The sequence below is a fragment of the Mytilus edulis genome, chromosome 5, assembly GCF_963676685.1.
Source record: "Mytilus edulis chromosome 5, xbMytEdul2.2, whole genome shotgun sequence".
Classification (NCBI taxonomy): domain Eukaryota; kingdom Metazoa; phylum Mollusca; class Bivalvia; order Mytilida; family Mytilidae; genus Mytilus; species Mytilus edulis.
The window spans coordinates 61,857,790-61,879,666 of NC_092348.1; the positions used below are offsets into that span (position 1 = coordinate 61,857,790).

Genomic DNA, 21,877 nt, shown 5'->3' on the forward strand with positions numbered 1-21,877 from the left:
ACTTTTAACTTCATAGAATTCTATTTTTAATAGTTTCATTCAATAAAAATCATTAATTATTTATGTTTGTTTTATAATTTTATTATAAAAAGAATTTAAAAATACTAAAATCTATGTAATTTATTTAAATACACTGTTGTTTTATATCTAGATACACATCTTTTGTTGTTGTTACATGCGAATACACAATTTCTTGTTAACCATGTGATTTTCTAAATATAGACAGCGAAATCCAATTTCTTTGTTTACATTTTATTTCTAACCAATCACTGAAGGGTTAACATTTTCATCGAACCGTCTTGACGTCACTTCTTGTGAAAATTTGTCATAAACAAACCAGATATCATGGATGGTAATATCATTTACTTATAGCTGTTAGGTTCTGATATTTTGATATTTTTTACAATCCTATTTTAAGGAGATGTTCTTGTTTCACTTCCCCTCTATCTTTCATAGTGTCAGAATCCAGTGTTAAACTAGAAATTAGAACTGTATAAAAAAGATGTGGTTCAGTATGATCTTCTTGTTTCCTTTCCCTTCTATCTTCCATACATTTGTATTGTCAGAGTCCAGTGTTAAGCGAGAAATTATAACGGTTTAAAAGAAGATGCGGTACAGCATGATTGTCAATAAAACAACTCTCCACAAGAGACCAAAATAACACAGAAATTAACAACTATAGTGTGGCCTTCAACAATGTGCTAAGCTCATATAGTCCAAATAATTATGACGTCTTGAAAGGCTATTATAATTTTTTTCTTTGACGCCTTACGTCCAAATAATTATGACGTCTTGAAAGGCTATTATAATTTTTTTCTTTGACGCCTTACGTCGAAGTAAGGCGTCAAAGAAAAAAATTATAATAGCCTTTCAAGACGTCATAATTATTTGGACTAAAGCTCATACAGCTATGAAAGGCCCCGAAATGACAATGTAAAACAATTCAAATGTACATCGAAGAGACTGGGTTTATGCTTTCCCTGTATAATTTTATAATGATACATGATACAGCAATCTTACCTACAGATGTCTGTCATCTAAATTACTACAACATTTTTCGTGTACAGACATTAAATAGAAATTAAGGTTACCACCTATTATTTAGACAGATCAAGATCTGGACCTTCGCATTAAAAATTTGTACATGATGTTCAGATGTTTAATTCTAAAAATATGGGTCTCAACCCATAACTCTCATTTACTCACTCAGTCACTGCACATTGTACATGGTCATCAGTATTTGTCACCTACATTCTTTTCTATAAAAGCATATTTTGTTGACATTTTAATATGGTCGATTTTTACAAACCATGTGTTCAAGACATATAAATGTCTGAATTAAGGTGGCTCATGGGTACAAAAATTTCAGCAAAAAATTGAACCGCTATTTTTTCATTACAAATTTTATTTTTTACACTATTAATTATTAGCAAAAAAATCGATTCGGTTTGGCCCCAGATGACTTTTAAAATGTTTATATCATTGAAAAAGCCCCAAATTATCTCCCTTTGGTGCAAAAATGCCATTTTTTGGCATTAAATTTGAAATATCTTTTTTAGCTCATCGGTGACCTATATTTTTTATTATTCTTTTCATATAAGCTGTACATAAACTAAATAATTGTAAAATTTAAGTGATTTCTGTAATTAGGTTATTTTTTTATTTCGATATTACCTCTATTTCTCCTATTACTTCAACAGAAAAAAAGGATATTAACAAAAATGTATGCTTCTTCTGGAGGCAGATTGTGAGCTTAAATGAATGGTGACCCCATTTTTTTAATTCATTTTTTTTTAAGTATATGATTAAGTTCATTTTAAAAAAAGTATAGCGAAATTTTATATTATTAAACAAATTTTAGCCAATTTTGCCCAGGAGCCCCCTTAATTTTAAATTTGATCTTTATGGTCATAGAGTTTTGTCTTGTCTGTTGTTTTTGTTTGCATTGTTAATCATGCCTGTATTCATGCTATTTGTTCCAAGGTTGGTTAAACTCCAACCAGAATTAATCCAGCACCAACTTTTGTTATAATGAAGTTTTATATGAAATATGAAGTAAAAATCACAAGTGGCAAATAGTTACAAAAATTTACATGACTGACATTGTACATTTGTACATGTATTGTAGGGCTATACTTTAATATTGTATTTTTGATTTAGAAATACATGTATGTAAACATTTTTTTTTAAAAGTGGTTACATGTATGACTTACATTTGCCTTTATCATGTTTATTGATAGTTAGTCATCGTAATAATCTGATACATCATGTGGATCATGGTCAAGAAGGTGATTTGTTCTTGGGATATAAATATATATATACATGAACATGTATAATATAGAGAATTTCATTGAGACATGTTTTTTTTCTTGTTTCAGATACCTTGTTTCAACTCAGAGTGAGTATACAATTGAAATTGAAGTCTTCTCAGCAGTATTCTGAAAAACAATGAACATGATCATGATGATCATGATGATGAAAAATGATTGAAAATGAAATTTATTCAAAAATGGATAGATAATGTTAGCCATGAGTACTTCATGAATAGACAATATTACATTTTTGTACATCTTTAATAAACTGTGACTGTAAATAGATATTTTTTCTTTAAAATTTTGTTGATATGATCACTGTTAGCACATGTACAAGCTGTTGAAATCAATGTACATGTACATGTATCTCAAATAATAGGCATAAAACTTTCAATTTAAAAGCTTATAAAATCTTATAGGGTACGAGATGGGACTTTGGGTGGATGCTGATTTCTTAATTGTTTTACAGATTTTAATCAAAATGTGATAAATCTTCCTAGTCAGGGGTACTACTTATACAAGTGTATTTTATTTACTTGAAGAAGTAAAAAAAATTATACACATGTAAGTAAATAAATAATGTTTGAATAATCTCCCCTTAATTTTCTAAAAAAAATACTTGTATAGGTAAATTTTTCTTACAATCCCACAAAATCCTCAAGTTTTGAGATGTAAAATCATGCCTTTAATGATTTTTCCCAGATTTGCTCAAATTTTTAGCTCACCTGGCCCAAAGGGCCAAGTGAGCTTTTCTCATCACTTGGCCTCCGTCGTCCGTCGTCGTTAGCAATTTACATTTTGAACTTCTTCTAGAGAACCACTGAATGGAATGGAATCAAACATGGCATGAATGTTCCTTATGAGGTGCTGACCAAGTGTTGTTACTTTGTAGCCGATCCATCATCCAAGATGGCCGCCAGCGGGGGACTTAGTTTAACATAGGACGCTATGGGAAATGCATACAAATGACTTCTTTTAGAGAACCACTGAATGGAATGAAACCAAACATCGCATGAATGTTCCTTATGAGGTGCTGACCAAGTGTTGTTACTTTGTTGCCGATCCATCATCCAAGATGGCCGCCAGCTGGGGACTTAGTTTAACATAGGACCCTATGGGAAATGCATACAAATGACTTCTTTTAGAGAACCACTGAATGGAATGAAACCAAACATGGCATGAATGTTCCTTATGGGGTGCTGACCAAGTGTTGTTACTTTGTAGCCGTTCCATCATCAAAGATGGCCGCCAGCAGGGGACTTATTTTAACATAGAACCCTATGGGAAATGCATACAAATGACTTCTTTTAGAGAACCACTGAATGGAATAAAACCAAACATAGCATGAATGTTCCTTATGGGGTGCTGACCAAGTGTTGTTACTTTGTAGCCGATCCATCATCCAAGATGGCCGCCAGCGGGGGACTTAGATTAACATAGGACCCTATGGGAAATGCATACAAATGACTTCTTTTAGAGAACCACTGAATGGAATGAAACCAAACATGGCATGAATGTTCCTTATGAGGTGCTGACCAATTGTTGTTACTTTGTTGCTGATCCATCATCCAAAATGGCCGCCAGCCGGGGACTTAATTTAACATAGGACCCTATGGGAAATGCATACAAATGACTTCTTTTAGAGAACCACTGAATGGAATGAAACCAAACATAGCATGAATGTTCCTTATGGGGTGCTGACCAAGTGTTGTTACTTTGTAGCAGATCCATCATCCAAGATGGCCGCCAGTGGGGGACTTAGTTTAACATAGGACCCTATGGGAAATGCATACAAATGACTTTTTCTAGAGAACCACTAAATGGAATGAAACCAAACATAGCATGAATGTTCCTTATGGAGTGCTGACCAAGTGTTGTTACTTTGTAGCTGATCCATTATCCAAGATGGCCGCCAGCGGGGGACTTAGTTTAACATAGGACCCTATTGGAAATGCATACAAATCACTTCTTCTAGTGAACCACTGAATGGAATGAAACCAAACATGCATGAATGTTCCTTATGTGGTGCTGACCAAGTGTTGTTACTTTGTAGCCGATCCATCATCCAAGATGGCCACCAGCGTGGGACTTAGTTTAACATAGGACCCTATGGGAAATGCATACAAATGACTTCTTTTAGAGAACCACTGAATGGAATGAAATCAAACATGGCATGAATGTTCCTAATGTGGTGCTGACCAAGAGTTGTTACTTTGTAGCCGATCCATTATCCAAGATTGCCGCCAGCGGGGGACTTAGTTTAACATAGGACCCTATGGGAAATGCATACAAATGACTTCTTTTAGAGAACCACTGAATGGAATAAAACCAAACATTGCATGAATGTTCCTTATGAGGTGCTGACCAAGTGTTGTTACTTTGTAGCCGATCCATCATCCAAGATGGCCGCCAGCAGGGGACTTAGTTTAACATAGGACCCTATGGGAAATGCATACAAATGACTTCTTTTAGAGAACCACTGAATGGAATGAAACCAAACATGGCATGAATGTTCCTTATGGAGTGCTGACCAAGTGTTGTTACTTTGTAGCCGATCCATTATCCAAGATGGCCGCCAGCGGGGACTTAGTTTAACATAGGACCCTATTGGAAATGCATACAAATGACTTCTTCTAGTGAACCACTGAATGGAATGAAACCAAACATGGCATGAATGTTCCTTATGTGGTGCTGACCAAGTGTTGTTACTTTGTATCCGATCCATCATCCAAGATGGCCGCCAGCAGGGGACTTAGTTTAACATAGGACCCTATGGGAAATGCATACAAATGACTTCTTTTAGAGAACCACTGAATGGAATAAAACCAAACATGGCATGAATGTTCCTTATGAGGTGCTGACCAAGTGTTGTTACTTTGTAGCCGATCCGTCATCCAAGATGGCCGCCAGTGGGGGACTTTTGAATGAAATTAAACATGTTCCTTTCCTTATAAATGAGGTTGTGTTGTCACTTTTAGCCAAATTTTATATTTTTTTATATGATTTCAAAAACCCAAGTAGAATCAGGTGAGCAATACAGGCTCTTGAGAGCCTCTAGTTTCATTAAAGTTCAATGTTTCATCTCAATAATTCATCAAAGAAACTGATTGAACAAAGATCCTGTATATTTGCAAGGCAATCAAAAATTGCTCCTTTGGGGCTTGTAAATGAGCAGTGTTATGAAGATAACAGTCAAATGGGATTTTCATTGTCCATGAAATTACACTTAAATGATTAGTAAAGACATCTGTAAAGGGTACTCAAATTAAAATTCTATTAGAGCAAAGAAATCTTAAGAATTCAAGAAAAGAAGAAAGGATGATTTTTTTACTTATACAAGTAAAAAATTCTGAATGCCTAAGGGACATAACTAAGCCAATTTTTTTTTTACCTATACAAGTAAATAAAATTCACTTGTATAAGTATCCTACAAATTTACTTATATGTGTATATTTTTTTTTACTTCTTCAAGTAAATAAAATACACTTGTACAAGTAGTACCCTTGACAAGGTAGTGTTGTTATATGTATATGTACTATATGTACCTCTTAACAATTTGATAAGGTACATGTATGTATACCATGTATACATAATTGTGTTTTTTTTTAGTTTACTACCAAACAGTTAGGGAGGTTAGCTACCAAGGCTGAAAAAGAACAAAAGAAGGAACAAGCAAAAGTTAAAAAGGTAACTTACTTAAAACAAACACAGAGGGAAATGACAACACAACAATTTGTTAGTTTAGAAATAGAATAATTCTCAAACTTTGTTTTTTCTATACTCAAAATTTGAACACCATTTAGAAATGAAAATGAGTTTTACTCTGAAGATTATGGAATAATATTACAATTTTTATCAGGAAGATGGTTGAGGCAGCATGACTTTGTACTGTATATGCAGTGCACAACATGTGGTGGGGTTGAATCCTGTCTTTTGCCTATCTATAATAAATGTTATGAAAGTATTAAAAAAAAAACAATCAAAAGTCTAGATCTTTACAGTGCACCTTAGCTTCAACAGAAAAAAATCTGTCTCTCTTAAACTGGGAACTGGCTATTGAAGCCACAGCTATTTGTTGAATTCTATTACTAAATTAAAAATAAATCAAATAAATCGGTCTTAATATGTTTCATTAAGTTTCATCATAAAATGGAAGTGTAAAACAGCAATTATAGTGAGTATTTGTAAAAAGTAAAATCACCAAAATACTGAACTCCAAGAAATATTCAAAACAGAAAGTCCCTAATCAAATTGCAAAATCAAATGGTGAAAAACATCAAAGGAATGGACAACTATAAATTTTCAAGTCACTGGAAGAAATAATGGTTTTAGCTTCTATCCAATGGATAGAATACCTTAACTAATTTGAAAATCACAGGCTGATGACCTAAACATAGCTTTTCTACTAATATACATGTAGTGATCCTTTTACAGATGTGACAGCTACCAGAAATATTGGTCAACTTGAATTTTTAATACATGTACATCCATCGCATGATGCCATAACTAAACTGATTTCAAGGTGAGTAACACTTCTATTCCTATATTTAGATTCTAAATTCTTTTTTCTCAGGCAATAGCACAGAAAAATATAGAAGGAGCTCGAATATATGCTGAAAATGCAATTAGAAAGAAGAATGAAAGTTTAAATTATTTACGAATGGCAGCACGAGTAGACGGAGTGAGCTCTAAAGTACAGACAGCATTAACAATGAAAGGGGTAAGCTGTTGAAACTTATTACCTCTTTATGGACAGGATAATTAATGTAAATTTAGAAATTATTGTGTGCTTTTATTATTACTAATACACATGATAAACGATGATTTTAACCATGAAACACAGATCATGTATGAATTAAGTGGCATCACTTTAACCTTTGAAGAGTTATGCCCCTTTACAAATAGAAACATTGCAACATTTTGGGATTCCATTCTATCACCTTAATTTTTATTTAGAACAATAATAAAAATAATACAAACATGACAAATGAAGATCATAAATTAGATTTTAAGTTAAAAATGGCTTCAAAATTGACATTTTGCATACAGTATTTATTTATCCTCCATTAAAGTCAGTCTGGCATAAATAATGTTAAATAATTACATGTGCATACAGGTTTCTATTGCAATAATAGATATCTGCTTTATTTTGAACAGATTATGAAGAATATGGAAGGAGTAACAAAAGCATTAGATAAAGCCATGTCATCTATGGACTTAGAGAAGGTTAGTGTTTCAAGTTTATATGGCGGTAAAATAGAAGTCATAACAATTTATTTTCTTAGTTTCATTCTACTTTAAGATTATGGACTTTGCAGCATCATGATCAGAAGAGTAGATAATTTGTTCACTGCCAGTTTAATTCATTTGTGATTCAAATGAAGTTTGAAATCCTTGCTTATGAAAACTTTTGATATGGATTTTTTAGTACATTGTAGTATACTAATGATAATGTGAATTGAATGATAATTTACCTGAGTGTGAGACTAGTGAAGGAAAAACATTTTTTTTGTTATGTTGTAAAAATAATAATTAAATGCTTTTTGATTGACAATCATTAAAATATACTGCTACACATGTGGATTTTGCATTTTCCCTTCCTCCAACTTGGGAGTTTGCAAAACCTTCAAATGTCTGGGGTGTCCACCCTGTAGACTGGAGATGCTATTTCTTTTTTTAATCACAAGCCTTGAAAAATTGAATTAACTATTGTATTTGAAGTCACATGAAACTTCAAATTAAAAAAAAATTATGCATATGTTTTTTATAACATAACAACTAGTTTTTAGTTCACCTGACCTGAAAGGTCAAGTGAGCTTTTCTCATCACTTGGCGTCTGTCGTCCTGCGTCCGTCGTCCGTCAACTTTTACAAAAATCTTCTCCTCTGAAACTACTGTGCCAAATTTAACCAAACTTGGCCACAATCATCCTTGGGGTATCTAGTTTAAAAAAATGTGTCTGATGACCTGGCCATCAAAACAAGATGGCCGCCATGCCTAAAAATAGAACACAGGGGTAAAATGTATATTTTGGCTTATATCTTTAAAACCAAAGCATTTAGAGCAAATCTGACACGGGGGTTAAATTGTTGATCAGGTCAAGATCTATCTGCCCTGAAATTTTCAGACGAATAGGACAACCTGTTGTTGGGTTGCTGCCCCTGAATTGGTAATTTTAAGGAGATTTTGCAGTTTTTGGTTATTATCTTGAATACTATTATAGATAGAGATAAACTGTAAATAGCAATAATGTTCAGCAAAATAAGACCTACAAATAAGTCAACATGACCAAAATTGTCAGTCAACCCCTTAAGGAGTTATTGCCCTTTATAGTCAATTTTAACAACTTTATCGTCATTTTTTGTAACTTGTACAAAAATCTTCTTCTCTGAAACTACTGGGCCAAATTTAAACTAACTTGGCCACAATCATAATTGTGATATATAGTTTAAAAAATGTGTCCGATGACCCCGCCTACCAAACAAAATGGCCGACATGGCTAAAATTAGAACATAGTGGAAAAATGCAGTTTTTGCTTTATATCTTTGAAACTAAGACATTTAGGACAAATTTATCAAGATTTAAATGTCCATCAGAATAAGATTTATCCCCTCACAAATTTTCAGATAAATCCTACAACCTGGATTGGGTTGCTGCCCTAAACTTGGTAATTTTAAGGAAATTTTGCAGTTTTTGGTTATCTACAAATAAGTCAACATGACCAAAATTGTCAGAGAACCCCTTAAGGAGTTATTGTCCTTTATAGTCAATATTGAACAACTTTTCGTCATTTTTTGTAATTTGTAAAAAAATGTTCTTTTCTAAAACTATCAGTCAGGGGTAATACTTGTACAAGTGTATTTTATTTACTTGAAGAAGTGAAAAAAAATATACACATATAAGTAAATAAATAATTTTTGAATAATCTCCCCTTAATTTTCTGAAAAATTTACTTGTATAAGTAAATTTTTCTTACAATCCCACAAAAATCCTCAAGTTTTGAGGTGTAAAATCAAGCCTTTAATGATTTTTCCCAGGTTTGCTCAAATTTTTTCATTAAAGTTCAATGTTTCATCTCATAAATTCATCAAAGAAACTGATTGAGCAAAGATCTTGTATATTTGCGCAAGGCAATCAAAAATTGCTCCTTTGGGGCTTGTAAATGAGCAGTGTTAAGAAGATAACAGACAAATGAGACTTTCATTGTCCATGAAATTACACTTAAATGATAAGTAAAGACATCTGAAAAGGGTACACAATTTAAAATTCTATTAGAGCAAAGAAATCTTAAGAATTCAAGAAAAGAAGAAAGGATGATTTTTTTACTTATACAAGTAAAAAATTCTGAATGCCTAAGGGACATAACTAAGCCAATATTTTTTTTACCTATACAAGTAAATAAAATTCACTTGTATAAGTATCCTACAAATTTACTTATATGTGTATATTTTTTTTTACTTCTTCAAGTAAATAAAATACACTTGTACAAGTAGTACCCCTGACTGACTATGAGCCAAAAATAAGACCATAATCATTTCTAGGGTATCTATTTTAAAAAAGTGTCTAATGACCCTGCCTACCAAACAAGATGGCCGACATCAGTACATAAGGTAACAAGTGAGCGACACAGGCTCTTGAGAGCCTCTAGTAATTATAAAATTACATACATAATCTTTTTTCAGAAGAAAATTCTTTAATTTGTCCAAATTTAAGCAATTTACCTTTTTAATTGTTTGCTTCCAGCCATAGCATGACCTTTCTTGTAAAAATCTGGAGATTGCAATATCGTTTGAAGTCAAAGGGGAAATCCAAATTGGCAGTGAGAATCAACAAACGTAAACATCGCTCTGTCATCCAAATAAACTATATATATTATTGTACATGCTATACATGTGCTTACCTTAATATCCATGCTTCATTGTTGATTGTTAAAACAAAGGTGATAATCGGTGAACTTACTTATTTTTCACTGGTCACTAATTTCATATGACCTTAATGTTTTTTTTTATACATTTTATTTTATATTTGATTGACTTTGGAAGCAGAGTGGAAAAAGTAAAAATCTGATGATGAAACTGGAAACATGTGAAATCTAACAAAGAAAATAATTGGGAAAATATTCATATGTAATGTATAAATTTGAGTGAATTTGTGGCAGAACTAAACATTGGTATACTGTATGGTTTAGTTAATAGCATGAAGTTAAAGATATGTCCAGACATGGTGTTTTGAAAACTGACCAATGATTTTAAAGATAACATTCTCCTATATACATGGATTGATTGGTTGATCGGTGTTTGCTTTTTGCCAAGTTAGCACAAAAAGTCTAAATTATAGTTAGTTTTTTATGCCAAGCGGTAGCAGAGGGGTCATTAAGTTTAACTTAGTATTACTTTTACAGTTCTTGAATAATGTCCCTTTATTATGTTATATGCAAGCGGGGGCATCATCTGTGACCCATGGACATATTCCCCATTTATTTACATTATACAGTGTTATAGTTAGATTTTTTACAGGAATTTATTTTAATGATCTTTAATTTTGACAAATTCAATATTCAAACATACCTTTGAATGAATGCAGATTTTGTATATTAATTAATTCATATTTTTGTTCTGTTTCAAGGTAGAACAAGTAATGCAGAAATTTGAGAAACAGTTTGAAGATTTAGATGTCAGAACTTCTGTAAGTGTTGTTATATAATTCTTTTTTTCACCACCCAATATCTATAGTTTTATGCATGCAAATGTTATTTTTTTTAAAATCAATAAATCAATATAGCATATTAGCTTTTATGATATGGGATATTCAAATACCGTAAATTCCGAAATTATTTCTATGTTTTTATTATTGCAAAAAACCCAACAGGATTGTAAACGCAATAATTTAAACTCACATTTTAAAATATATGTAATATGAATTTAACAGGATTTTTATCAATATCTCAAAAATTAGAATCACATTTTAGTCTAAAATGACAAAATTCCAAAAATAAATGCACGCAACAATTTCTGAATTTACAGTATACATGATGGAAATATTTGTAAATGCTAAATAGACAGTATCCAAACACAATTAAAAGCCATCTAGAGGTCAGCATATGTTAATTGTGTTGGTTTGCGTTTAAAGCCACTTTCAGTTTTAATTGTTTGAAGAAGCTGGACAGAATGACCAAACTTTGGTGGGAAAACTGACAAGCTACATATAATTAGTCAATTAAGATTGGAGTTGAGAACACCTGCCACATTTTGGATTCAGACTCACAACCTCTGTGTTGATAGGCTAGTTGAACTACTGAGACTGCTTGACGACTGAGGGTACACCCATGATAAAAGACATGCCTGACAAGTTGTTATACCATATTTGAAATTATGACATCCATTAATCTTTTTAAAAATCAGTCCTAAAGACATGATAGATGTCTAGATCATTTTTATTTTGTGAACAAAAAATATTTATACTACCATGATTACAAACTTACAGATATAAGAAGATGAGGTATGAGTGCCAATGAGACAACTCTCCATCCAAGTCTTTGTCAAAGTGCTATATGAAATTGTAACCATGACCCTATTTTATTATTTTTTCATTTTTTTTAGACATTGGAGAATTCTATGGGAGCAGCAATGACCATGTCAACACCTCAGGATCAAGTAGATCAGTTAATACAGCAAGTAGCCGAAGAGGAAGGCTTAGAAATGATAGATCAACTAAAAGACCTCAATCCCAGCACATCATCTATCAGTTCATCTAAAACAACAGAACACCAAAAAGAAGATGATTTATCAAGAAGGTAATTTAAAAAAAAATCAGCATTTAATTATTGTTTATCTTTTTGATCTTACAGCAAGAGTTATGTTATTAGTTATGCCTGTAAATAGCATGTGTGATAAGTATAGATTATCGCGTTTTCTACACATTGATATTGTAAAATAACAGCGGTGAGCCACAATGTGAACCTTTTTTGGGAGTGAGTGCAGCGAATGAGCTAAAAAGTTTCACATTATGTCGAGCGGCTGATATTTTACAATATCTATACGAAGAAAACCTGATTATCTGTTTATTGTTCTATTACTGCATGGTCTTTTCCCTCTTCCTAAGACAGTTTTACGCTTGACAAAAGCAACCATGATAAAGTCTCCTCTCACATTGTGACGTTGTTTATAATGCCTGGTTTTGTTTTGAAGCCTTAATACCAGATTTAGGGAGAGACAGAGCAGGGTGATATAGGCGTAGGAAAGGACAATAAGATCTATTATTCAGTGATCTGGAAGGTTTTTTTCACTATGGGCCTAGGGCCCCTCAAAAATAAATTCAATGGACCATTTTAAAAATGAGTGGGCTATTTGAATTGACTTCTGTAAAAAAATAAAAAGTATCATTATTTTTTGGCAAAGAGGTGTTGGTACTTACCTATATGATTTTAAATAATATCATGGATATTGTTCCTGTGATTCTGTAATTTCAATGAATATACAATAACTTCTTCTAAAACGGAAAATATTAAACCTGTATTTACAATGTTTAAACTGGTACTGTTGCCTTGGCTTGTTCATGTTCATGGTTGTTTTTTTTAACATTAAATTTGGGTCTTCGTCGATACCATACTTATTCCAGTATTAGAGGACATTTCAGGCACTTCCTCTGCACTTCTTGTATTATTATTATAACTTCATCACGATGACGAGATTAACAGTAGAGAGTACCATTAACTGATAGAAGAAAACAATAATTCGCTGAAGTCATGTTAACAAAATGTCAAAACGAGCCAAAGACCAAAAAATGACAAAGACAGTTAAGCGCCTTTTATGGAGACAAAAACTATATTCATAAAAAGGCTTCGGGAGTTTTCAATCAAAATAATAGCAAGCTAAACTAAATTAATAGATTATTATTAGAGTTAAATCTCCTCTGTAATAGCCAAATTTCACAAATTTAAAGTTGTTTATAAAAAATTATATCATGAATGATGGTTAATTACGTTTTTTGGGTTATCAGCTAAAAGACCGCATGGTTCTATTATTACCATAGGAAAACACCTGAGACGTTAAACCGTATTGTTCTATTTCCATAGGAAAACACCCGAGACGTCCTGAAAAATATATAGCTGCTCCTATGATTGGAGGAACATTATACAGTTGTGTAAACACACATGGCGGCACGGAACACGATCGGAAATCCATTTGACGATATCTAAACGTTTCGAAACGATGTGAAAAATATCGTGCGCCACGTGTGCGCTTACATTTGTCACTCTATGTGCCATTTCTTGTCGATATGCGCTGATAAAGGACCCTTTATTGACTGCTACTGGAATGTTATCACACACCTTTCCATTAATTTCCTGTGGCTCATTATGCTCTTGGGCTGATATCATGACCTCATGCCGATAAAGGGTCTGATATGAAAAATGCCAAGTAATAATCTATACTTATGGTATACTTAGTAGTAAATACAAATATATTTGTCCTGTATCCTTAAACCGTGCTAATATTATGAGTACCAAAATCAGTCACAAAAGTTCAGGTCATGAAAAACAGTTTGTAGAATAATATTGAACGTACTTCTTTTAGTGCCTGTGACAGACTTGATGTGGCTGCTGAGCTAGTGATACTTTCAGGAACTAACAGCTTACCAGCAGTAAAATTTCAGTTTAATGTACAAAAAAAACATTTGAAATTTTCTCTTTTTAGCTAACCTGACCTGAAAGGTCAAGTGAGCTTTTCTCATCACTTGGCGTCCGTCGTCCGGCATCCAGCGTCCGTCGTCTGTAAACTTTTACAAAAATCTTCTCCTCTGAAACTACTGGGCCAAATTTAACCAAACTTGGCCACAATCATCCTTGGGGTATCTAGTTTAAAAAATGTGTCCGATGACCTTGCCATCAAACCAAGATGGCTGCAATGGCTAAAAATAGAACACAGGGGTAAAATGTATATTTTTGCTTATATCTTTTAAACCAAAGCATTTAGAGCAAATCTGACATGGGGGTAAAATTATTGATCAGGTCGAGATCGATCTGCCCTGAAATTTTCAGACGAATCGGACAACCTGTTGTTGGGTTGCTGCCCCTGAATTGGTAATTTTAAGGAAATTTGGCAGTTTTTGGTTATTATCTTGAAAACTATTATAGATAGAGATAAACTGTAAGCAGCAATAATGTTCAGCAAAATAAGACCTACAAATAAGTCAACATGACCAAAATTGTCAGTCAACCCCTTAAGGAGTTATTGCCCTGTATAGTCAATTTTAACAACTTTTTCATCATTTTTTGTAACTTGTACAAAAATCTTCTTCTCTGAAACTACTGGGCCAAATTTAAACTAACTTGGCCACAATCATCCTTGGGGTATCTAGTTTAAAAAATATGTCCGATGACCTGGCCATCAAACCAAGATGGCCGCCATGGCTAAAAGTAGAACACAGGGGTAAAATGTAGATTTGGCTCTTATCTTCAAAACCGACGCATTTAGAGCAAATCTGACATTTGGTAAAATTGTTGATCAGGTCAAGATCTATCTGCCCTGAAATTTTCAGACAAATCGGACAACCTATTGTTGGGTTGCTGCCCCTGAATTGGTAATTTTAAGGAAATTTGGCAGTTTTTGGTTATTATCTTGAATACTATTATAGATAGAGATAAACTGTAAACAGCAAAAATGTTCAGCAAAGTAAGATCTACAAATAAGTCAAACATGACCAAAATTGTCAGAGAACCCCTTAAGGAGTTATTGTCCTTTATAGTCAATATTGAACAACTTTTCGTCATTTTTGTATTTTGTACAAAAATCTTCTTTTCTAAAACCATGGGCCAAATTTAACCAAACTTGGCCACAATCATTACTAGGGTATCTATTTTAAAAAGTGTCCAATGACCTTGCCTACCAACCAAGATGGCTGACATTAGTAAATACAGTAACAGGTGAGCGACACAGGCTCTTGAGAGCCTCTAGTTTAAATCTTCGTATAAACCTATGTAAAACATACTGAATTTCATACATTTATTACAAAAGAACTAGGAAACCTTAAGATGTTTTGATAAACAAAGAACTATATAGCCTCAACATGTAAAATTTTTAAACCATGCCTTGATATTATTTTCGTTTTGTTTTTTTCAGATTGCATTCCTTAAGGAATTAATCATGGACTGTTTTACATAGTTTAGCATGTTTAGTCTACATACTATTTATACTGTTACACGAAGGATGATGGACAATAATCATATCTAAATACAATGCATTTATTCCATATACCTTTGTGTGATAATAAAAAGGGATACAATTACAAAGCCAAGTAAAAACAAACTGTCAACATGGCTGTGAATGATTGTGTGTAATCTTCTTCTGGCAAGATCTTATAATTATTTTGCATCTCATGAAAACAAATGTTAATGAGATGAGAGAAGATTGCAATTATCTTTAATATTTGTAATTGAAAAAATAATAACTTTGAATTTCATTATAATTGGTATTAGGAATGTCAATTATGTTTAAACAAAGTTTTTAGGTATTAACCATAGCTAATAGCTAATGAGTAATTCTTGGTCAAAGATATGAAAACAAATAGTGATAAGATCAGTTTTTGGAGATTTCAATTTTTCTGAAATGATTACCTCTGTCTAAGCAATGTTTATTATAAACAAATAAACAGGTTCAATCCCATCTTTTTAAGGATATATTATAAAATTTTAACATATTTTAAATAGATTGATTTGGGGTGGGAGTGGGTTGCAAATTTTCTCTAATACCATATTTTGTGAAAAGTTCATGCAATACTCGATACAAAGCTTTAAATAAAAATGATTTGTTTTTAAGTTGCTCTTAAATTTATGCAAACAATCCATGCAGATGGGGATAAGACTCAAGCGGGTTGTTTTTCTTTTGGTTCAACTAAAAAAGGGGGATTGATAAATACCATTTTCATATATAACTTGCAAGACTTTTATATTTGTAATAAAACAAATTGTTATGTCTAAAATTTCAATTTCCTTTTAATAAAATAAAATTAACATTCTATTAATTATCAAAAGAATTTTGTTAGTTTTCATTTTGAACATTATTTAGATATTATTTAGCAGTATGTTCATGATGTTGTGATTGTATGTTTCAATCTTTGTTTCATCAAGTTTTTAAATACCTTTTGCTACATTTGTTATTCTATTACATGTATCTACTGTTGATTTTTAATATATAAGAAAATAATAATTTCTAAAATAGTTTTTTAATGTTTATTATGTCCCATTTATGGGCATTATGTTTGGTCTGTGCATCCGTCTGTCAGTCCTGCTTTAAGTTTTCAGGTAAAAGTTTTTGGTCAAGGTAGTTTTTTTATGAAGCTGAAGTCCAATCAACTTGAAACTTAGTACACATGTTTCCTATGATATGATTTTTTAATTTTATTGCCAAAGTTGAGATTCTCTCTCAATTTCATGATTCACTGAACATAGAAAATGATAGTGCTGATAGGTCATCCGTGTACTGGGGACACATTCTTGTTTTGATACCAGTTAAAGTGTTTTCTTTTTATAAAAGTACTAGTTAGACTGTTTTTAAAAATTATTTTTTTCTACTATGACAAGTCGTTTTTAGCCCACAAGGTCACAATCATCATTTATGTATGTTTAAAAAGAATGTGCCTGATGAACCACTTTCTCGTGAGGACGGAAATAACTAAAGATAGAATATAGGGATAAAATACAAATTTTGTCTATTACATGTGTATTTTGAAAACTGTTAATAATAAAGAAAATCTTATGTAAGCAAACATATTCAATTGATTTAGCTTAACCATTGACCATATACATCCAAACTGTCAGACTACTTCTTATAGGAGTTATTGTCCTTTAATCACAAAATTTGCCTTTTTTTCGTTTTTATACGACCGTTATCTTCAAAACTATATTAGATAGAGAGAAACTAAAAATGCAAAATAAATAATCAGCAAAACGAGTTGTACAAATAAGTTGTGTTCAAAATTTCTGAAGACTCCTTATTGGAATTATTGTCCTAATGACAATTTTCAAATATTTTAGTGTTTAGTCTCGTATTATAAAAAAATAATAGATAAGTAGACACTTTAAATCACAAAAATATCAGCAAGTCAAGATCTACTAACAAGTCAAATTTTGATGTTAAAGTTATAGTAGGAGTAATTTCTGAAGAAGGATTTATATTTGTTTTTCATGTTTGAGCAAAAAACTAAGAGCTTAGAGAAATACTAAAAAAGACTAAATGATCAGTAATACATAAAAGATGAAGAAAGTAAGATTTACAAATAAGTGAACATGATCAAAATGGTCAGTTGACCCCTTTAGAGATTTATTGCCCTTTATAGTAAATTTTTAACCATTTTTCGTAAATCTTAGTAATCTTTTAGAAAAATCTTCTCCTCTGAAACTACTAAACCAAATTAAACCAAACTTAGCCACAATCATCATTTGGGTATCTAGTTTAAAATATGTGTCTGGTAACTTGGCCAACCAACCAAGATGGCCACCATGGCTAAAAATAGAACATAGGGGCAAAATGCAGTTTTTGGGTTATAACTCAAAAACCAAAGCATTTAGAACAAATCTGACAGGAAGTGAAATTGTTGATCAGGTGAAATTCTATCTGCCCAGGAATTTTCAGATGAATCAGATAACCGGTTGTTAGGTTGCTGCCCCTGAATTGGTAATTTTAAGGAAATTAAGCTGTTTTTTTTTGTTTTTATCTTGAATATTATTTATAGATAGAGATAAACTATAAACAGCAATAATGTACAGCAAAGTAAGACCTAAAAATAAGTCAACATGACCAAATGGTCAATTGACCCCCTAAGGAGTTATTGCCCTTTATAGTCAATATTTATCAATTTTCATAAAATTTGTATATTTTCACTAACATTTTCCACTGAAACTACCGGGCCAAATTCATTATAGATAGAGATAATTGTAAGCAGCAAGAATGTTTAGTAAAGTAAGATCTACAAACACATCACCATCACCAAAACACAATTTTGTCATGAATCCATCTGTGTCCTTTGTTTGATATTCACATAGACCAAGGTGAGCGACACAGGCTCTTTAGAGCCTCTAGTTATAAGTCTGCAATACAATACTTTAGGTTTATAAAACCAGAAGATCAAAACAGTGGCTGTACCTGCAATGCTGCATGCAATTGATTGTGGTTATATGAAACTGAGACATATCTGCTCGTTCACTGAATCCAAGAAAACTTTCACATCAATTTTCCTTATACAATGATTGATTGTTGAAAATTTCAAACGATCAGCTAACAGAAAGTAGATACATGGCAGAAGTAAAAATTTCTTGCTAAAAACAATTAAACATTACAAAGCTGAATAACATATGTGAATAATATCCTTTTACAAAAGCCATGATAACTTTGACAGAAGGTTTCATAAAGACAGACTAACAGACGAATTGTTGAGTGGTTACTGTACCTGCTTCCGCCTTTCGTGAGGCAGGCAACACGTTGTTTTCTGCTTGTTGGTTGAGTTAATATAACCTAACCTTTTTCTCGTCTTTAACATGCACCGCATTTACATGCTTTTAAATCAGCGACAGTGTAATCTATTAGCATAAGGAATCATATTTCAGATGTTAGTATACATGGACACTTTATCTGATGTATATATGCATAATTTTCCCCTACTGCAAGTGTAGGGGGAATACTGATTTACTAAATACCGTGTCTATTGGTCTCATAATTTACGAGGGAACTACAAATCACAGCTTGTCTTGTGATTATGCTATATATACACGGATGTATTTGCAATTCATCAGTCAATTCCTGTCATTGAATTCTCATATATTCTTATATATAATGACCAACTATGTTTTGTTTGTTGCATGTTCTTCACCATAGGATTATCAGAGCGTACTCAAAATAGGCATACTCAAAAATGATCTGCTGTTGTCTGTTCTATGGTGGGGTTGTTGTCTCTTTGACACATTCCCCATTTCCAATCTCAATTTTATTATCAGTATACATGTGAGCGTACTTTACATTGTAAATCTTTTTACCAAGCTTCTTGTTTAAAAAGTTGTCTTTCATCTTGGTTATGTGATTATAAACTTTTATAAACAATTTAATGAAGCACCAATCACCAGCGCATTTGACATTTCCAAGTTGAGTCAATATGTTTGTGTTCCCCATCATTATCTCCATGATGAGGAAAATCCACGGTTTCACAACGGTAAAGATAAAGTCATCTCAATAAACGTTTTACAGACACAATTACCGGTCGTGTGAGGGCTGTATATTAGCCAGTCAAGGTAATTAAAAACTTCCATTTGTTGTACAGACATCATCTGAAGTTGACTGACAAGTTGAATACGGAATACCGGTATCAATAACCTGGTTGCCTTGAATATTTATAAATGATTAGAAAGATTAAACAGACACATTATCAAACCTTTTTTTTTTAATTTTCAGATTGATATATAAAAGCAAAAACAGGTCATAAAGGATAAATGTAAAAGATAAAAATTGCATATGTGACAAAGATACACAAAACGACAGTTTGATACAAGTACTAGTATATAGATTCGCTAATTGTATGTATACTGGTCTATTATATCTTCTCTACCCTGCAAACACCATGTATAATATAAGATTAATAAAACTGGTATTAAATATAATTTTAACATTCAATACTTTTGGCAATAAGTGTAGTCAAAATATATACAGAGGATTACGGTTATTTGCATAGCAAATGCAAAATGAAACCTACCATATAGCCGTTTCTGAAAAAAATAAAGAATCTTCGGATTTTATCTTATCTTGTCGAGTTGGTAATTTTTTCCAAAGCAATTATCCTGATTCGTTTAACATATTACATGAATAGAAATGGTTTTATGCAGGTGAAAACTATGCAATTTGCCAAATTATGCAATTATACGTAATGTCATTAAGTGTAGTTGACTGTATCATCCAATCAATCAATATACAAATCAAATATATATGTTGAACAAAACAAAAACTATGACAGCATTGCTACACCCATAAACTTAATTCACAATATATAATTACTTAAATCACCAATCATATGCAAACCATATATCATTATCGTGACGTATTGATTGATTGGTGTTTAACGCCACTTCGAGCACTTATATGCTTTTTCTTGGCGGTCAGTCTTTATTTGGAGGATTGCACGAAAACTTAAATTGCAAGTCAGTCGAACTCACCGGCCATGTTCTGCATGCGAAATCACTACCCCAGTGTTAATAGGCTAGCGATACAGTGATTCTATTACTCTGTCTAGTTTTCTATGTTTTTCATGCACAGTCGTTTTGTTGGTCTTCATTTTTTTTACTAACAATGACGTTTTCAGTTTACTTTCGGCTTATGAGTTTGATTGTTTATTTTGATATCTTTCGCCTCTCTCATAAACCACTCGACCATTGATGCCCTTTCACTACTTGTACGGCCAAACGACAGGGTGTTAGTATATACAATTACAATAACTAAAATATATATTGTTCAAACACTAGTCACTATTATAATAAACAGTATTGTATTGAATTTATGTAGCTGCCATGTAAACATACACTGTCAAATTGAAATTTTAACTTTGGAAAACATTATTTTAGATTGTTTGTCCTTCACAAAGGCATCATCTCTTCAAACTTTTATGAACAAAATATAACAAGTGATATAAAAAAAAACCTACATAATGAAAGGTTGAGTATATAGACTTGTAGGTACCAAATCAAGATGGACATATATGTCATTCATAAAATAAAAGTAACAAAATGTTCTAAACCATGTAAATAAACCCCGAAAAAGTACAAAAATAACAGAGGTAGCTATTGAAAAAACGATATCATGATCGATAATATTACATTAAATTGACATTCGATTTGTAAAATAATTACTATACAGACTGGTTATGTTATCAACATTTCAATCTTTGCCTACACAAATACACAAAAAACACTAGATTTGATTGTATGCAATCGTTTTGTTAGTGGCAACGCTAGTTTCTTGAATAATTTCTCCCATTAGACATCAACATTTGTATTGAAATTTTCAAGATAAGATGGGCAACATAACCTTTCTCTAGTTGCTATTAGAAAATGAAGGCAAATTTGAAAAAATAGGCAGGACAGGAGTTCTGAGTTAAAAAAAAAAGGCAGGATGAGACACTTTGCAAAAAAAAAGGCAGGATGACAATTTATGAAAAAAAAGTCAGGACAAACTAAAAAAAAAAAAGGCAGGACCGAATAGAGTGAAAAATAAAAAGGCAGGACAGAGATTACAACTAAAAAAAAAATGCAGGACAAAATTTTTCATCCAGTCATAATATGCATAAGAAGGTGCCCAGTTAGTGTACGATGTTGTGTCCTTCTCATAATCTTCCTTTAGATCAACCTTACCAAATACACATTGTGCATAGGATGGCGGCACTGAAATATTAACAAAGAACTAATGGCACTCAAATCTACACACCATAATATATAGCAATACTCAAGTGATGACAAATTACAGCAGCCCTCAACTCAAGTGTAAATAACAAAAAAGTAGCAAAAAAATATATAATATTCTGTTAGCTGACTA

The 21,877-nt window shown here is 32.2% G+C and overlaps 1 protein-coding gene across 1 annotated transcript; it reads left to right on the forward strand.

The window, feature by feature from the left end:
• The first annotated feature begins 312 nt into the window (after window positions 1–312).
• Window positions 313–16,525, forward strand: LOC139524150 (charged multivesicular body protein 1a-like). The gene is made up of 8 exons (XM_071318755.1): window positions 313–352; window positions 2,379–2,398; window positions 5,922–5,999; window positions 6,886–7,032; window positions 7,470–7,538; window positions 10,938–10,997; window positions 11,912–12,105; window positions 15,431–16,525. Exons 1-8 carry the CDS (start codon window positions 346–348, stop codon window positions 15,450–15,452), a joined length of 597 nt encoding a protein of 198 aa, XP_071174856.1. The 5' UTR covers window positions 313–345; the 3' UTR covers window positions 15,453–16,525.
• Window positions 16,526–21,877: the final 5,352 nt, after the last annotated feature.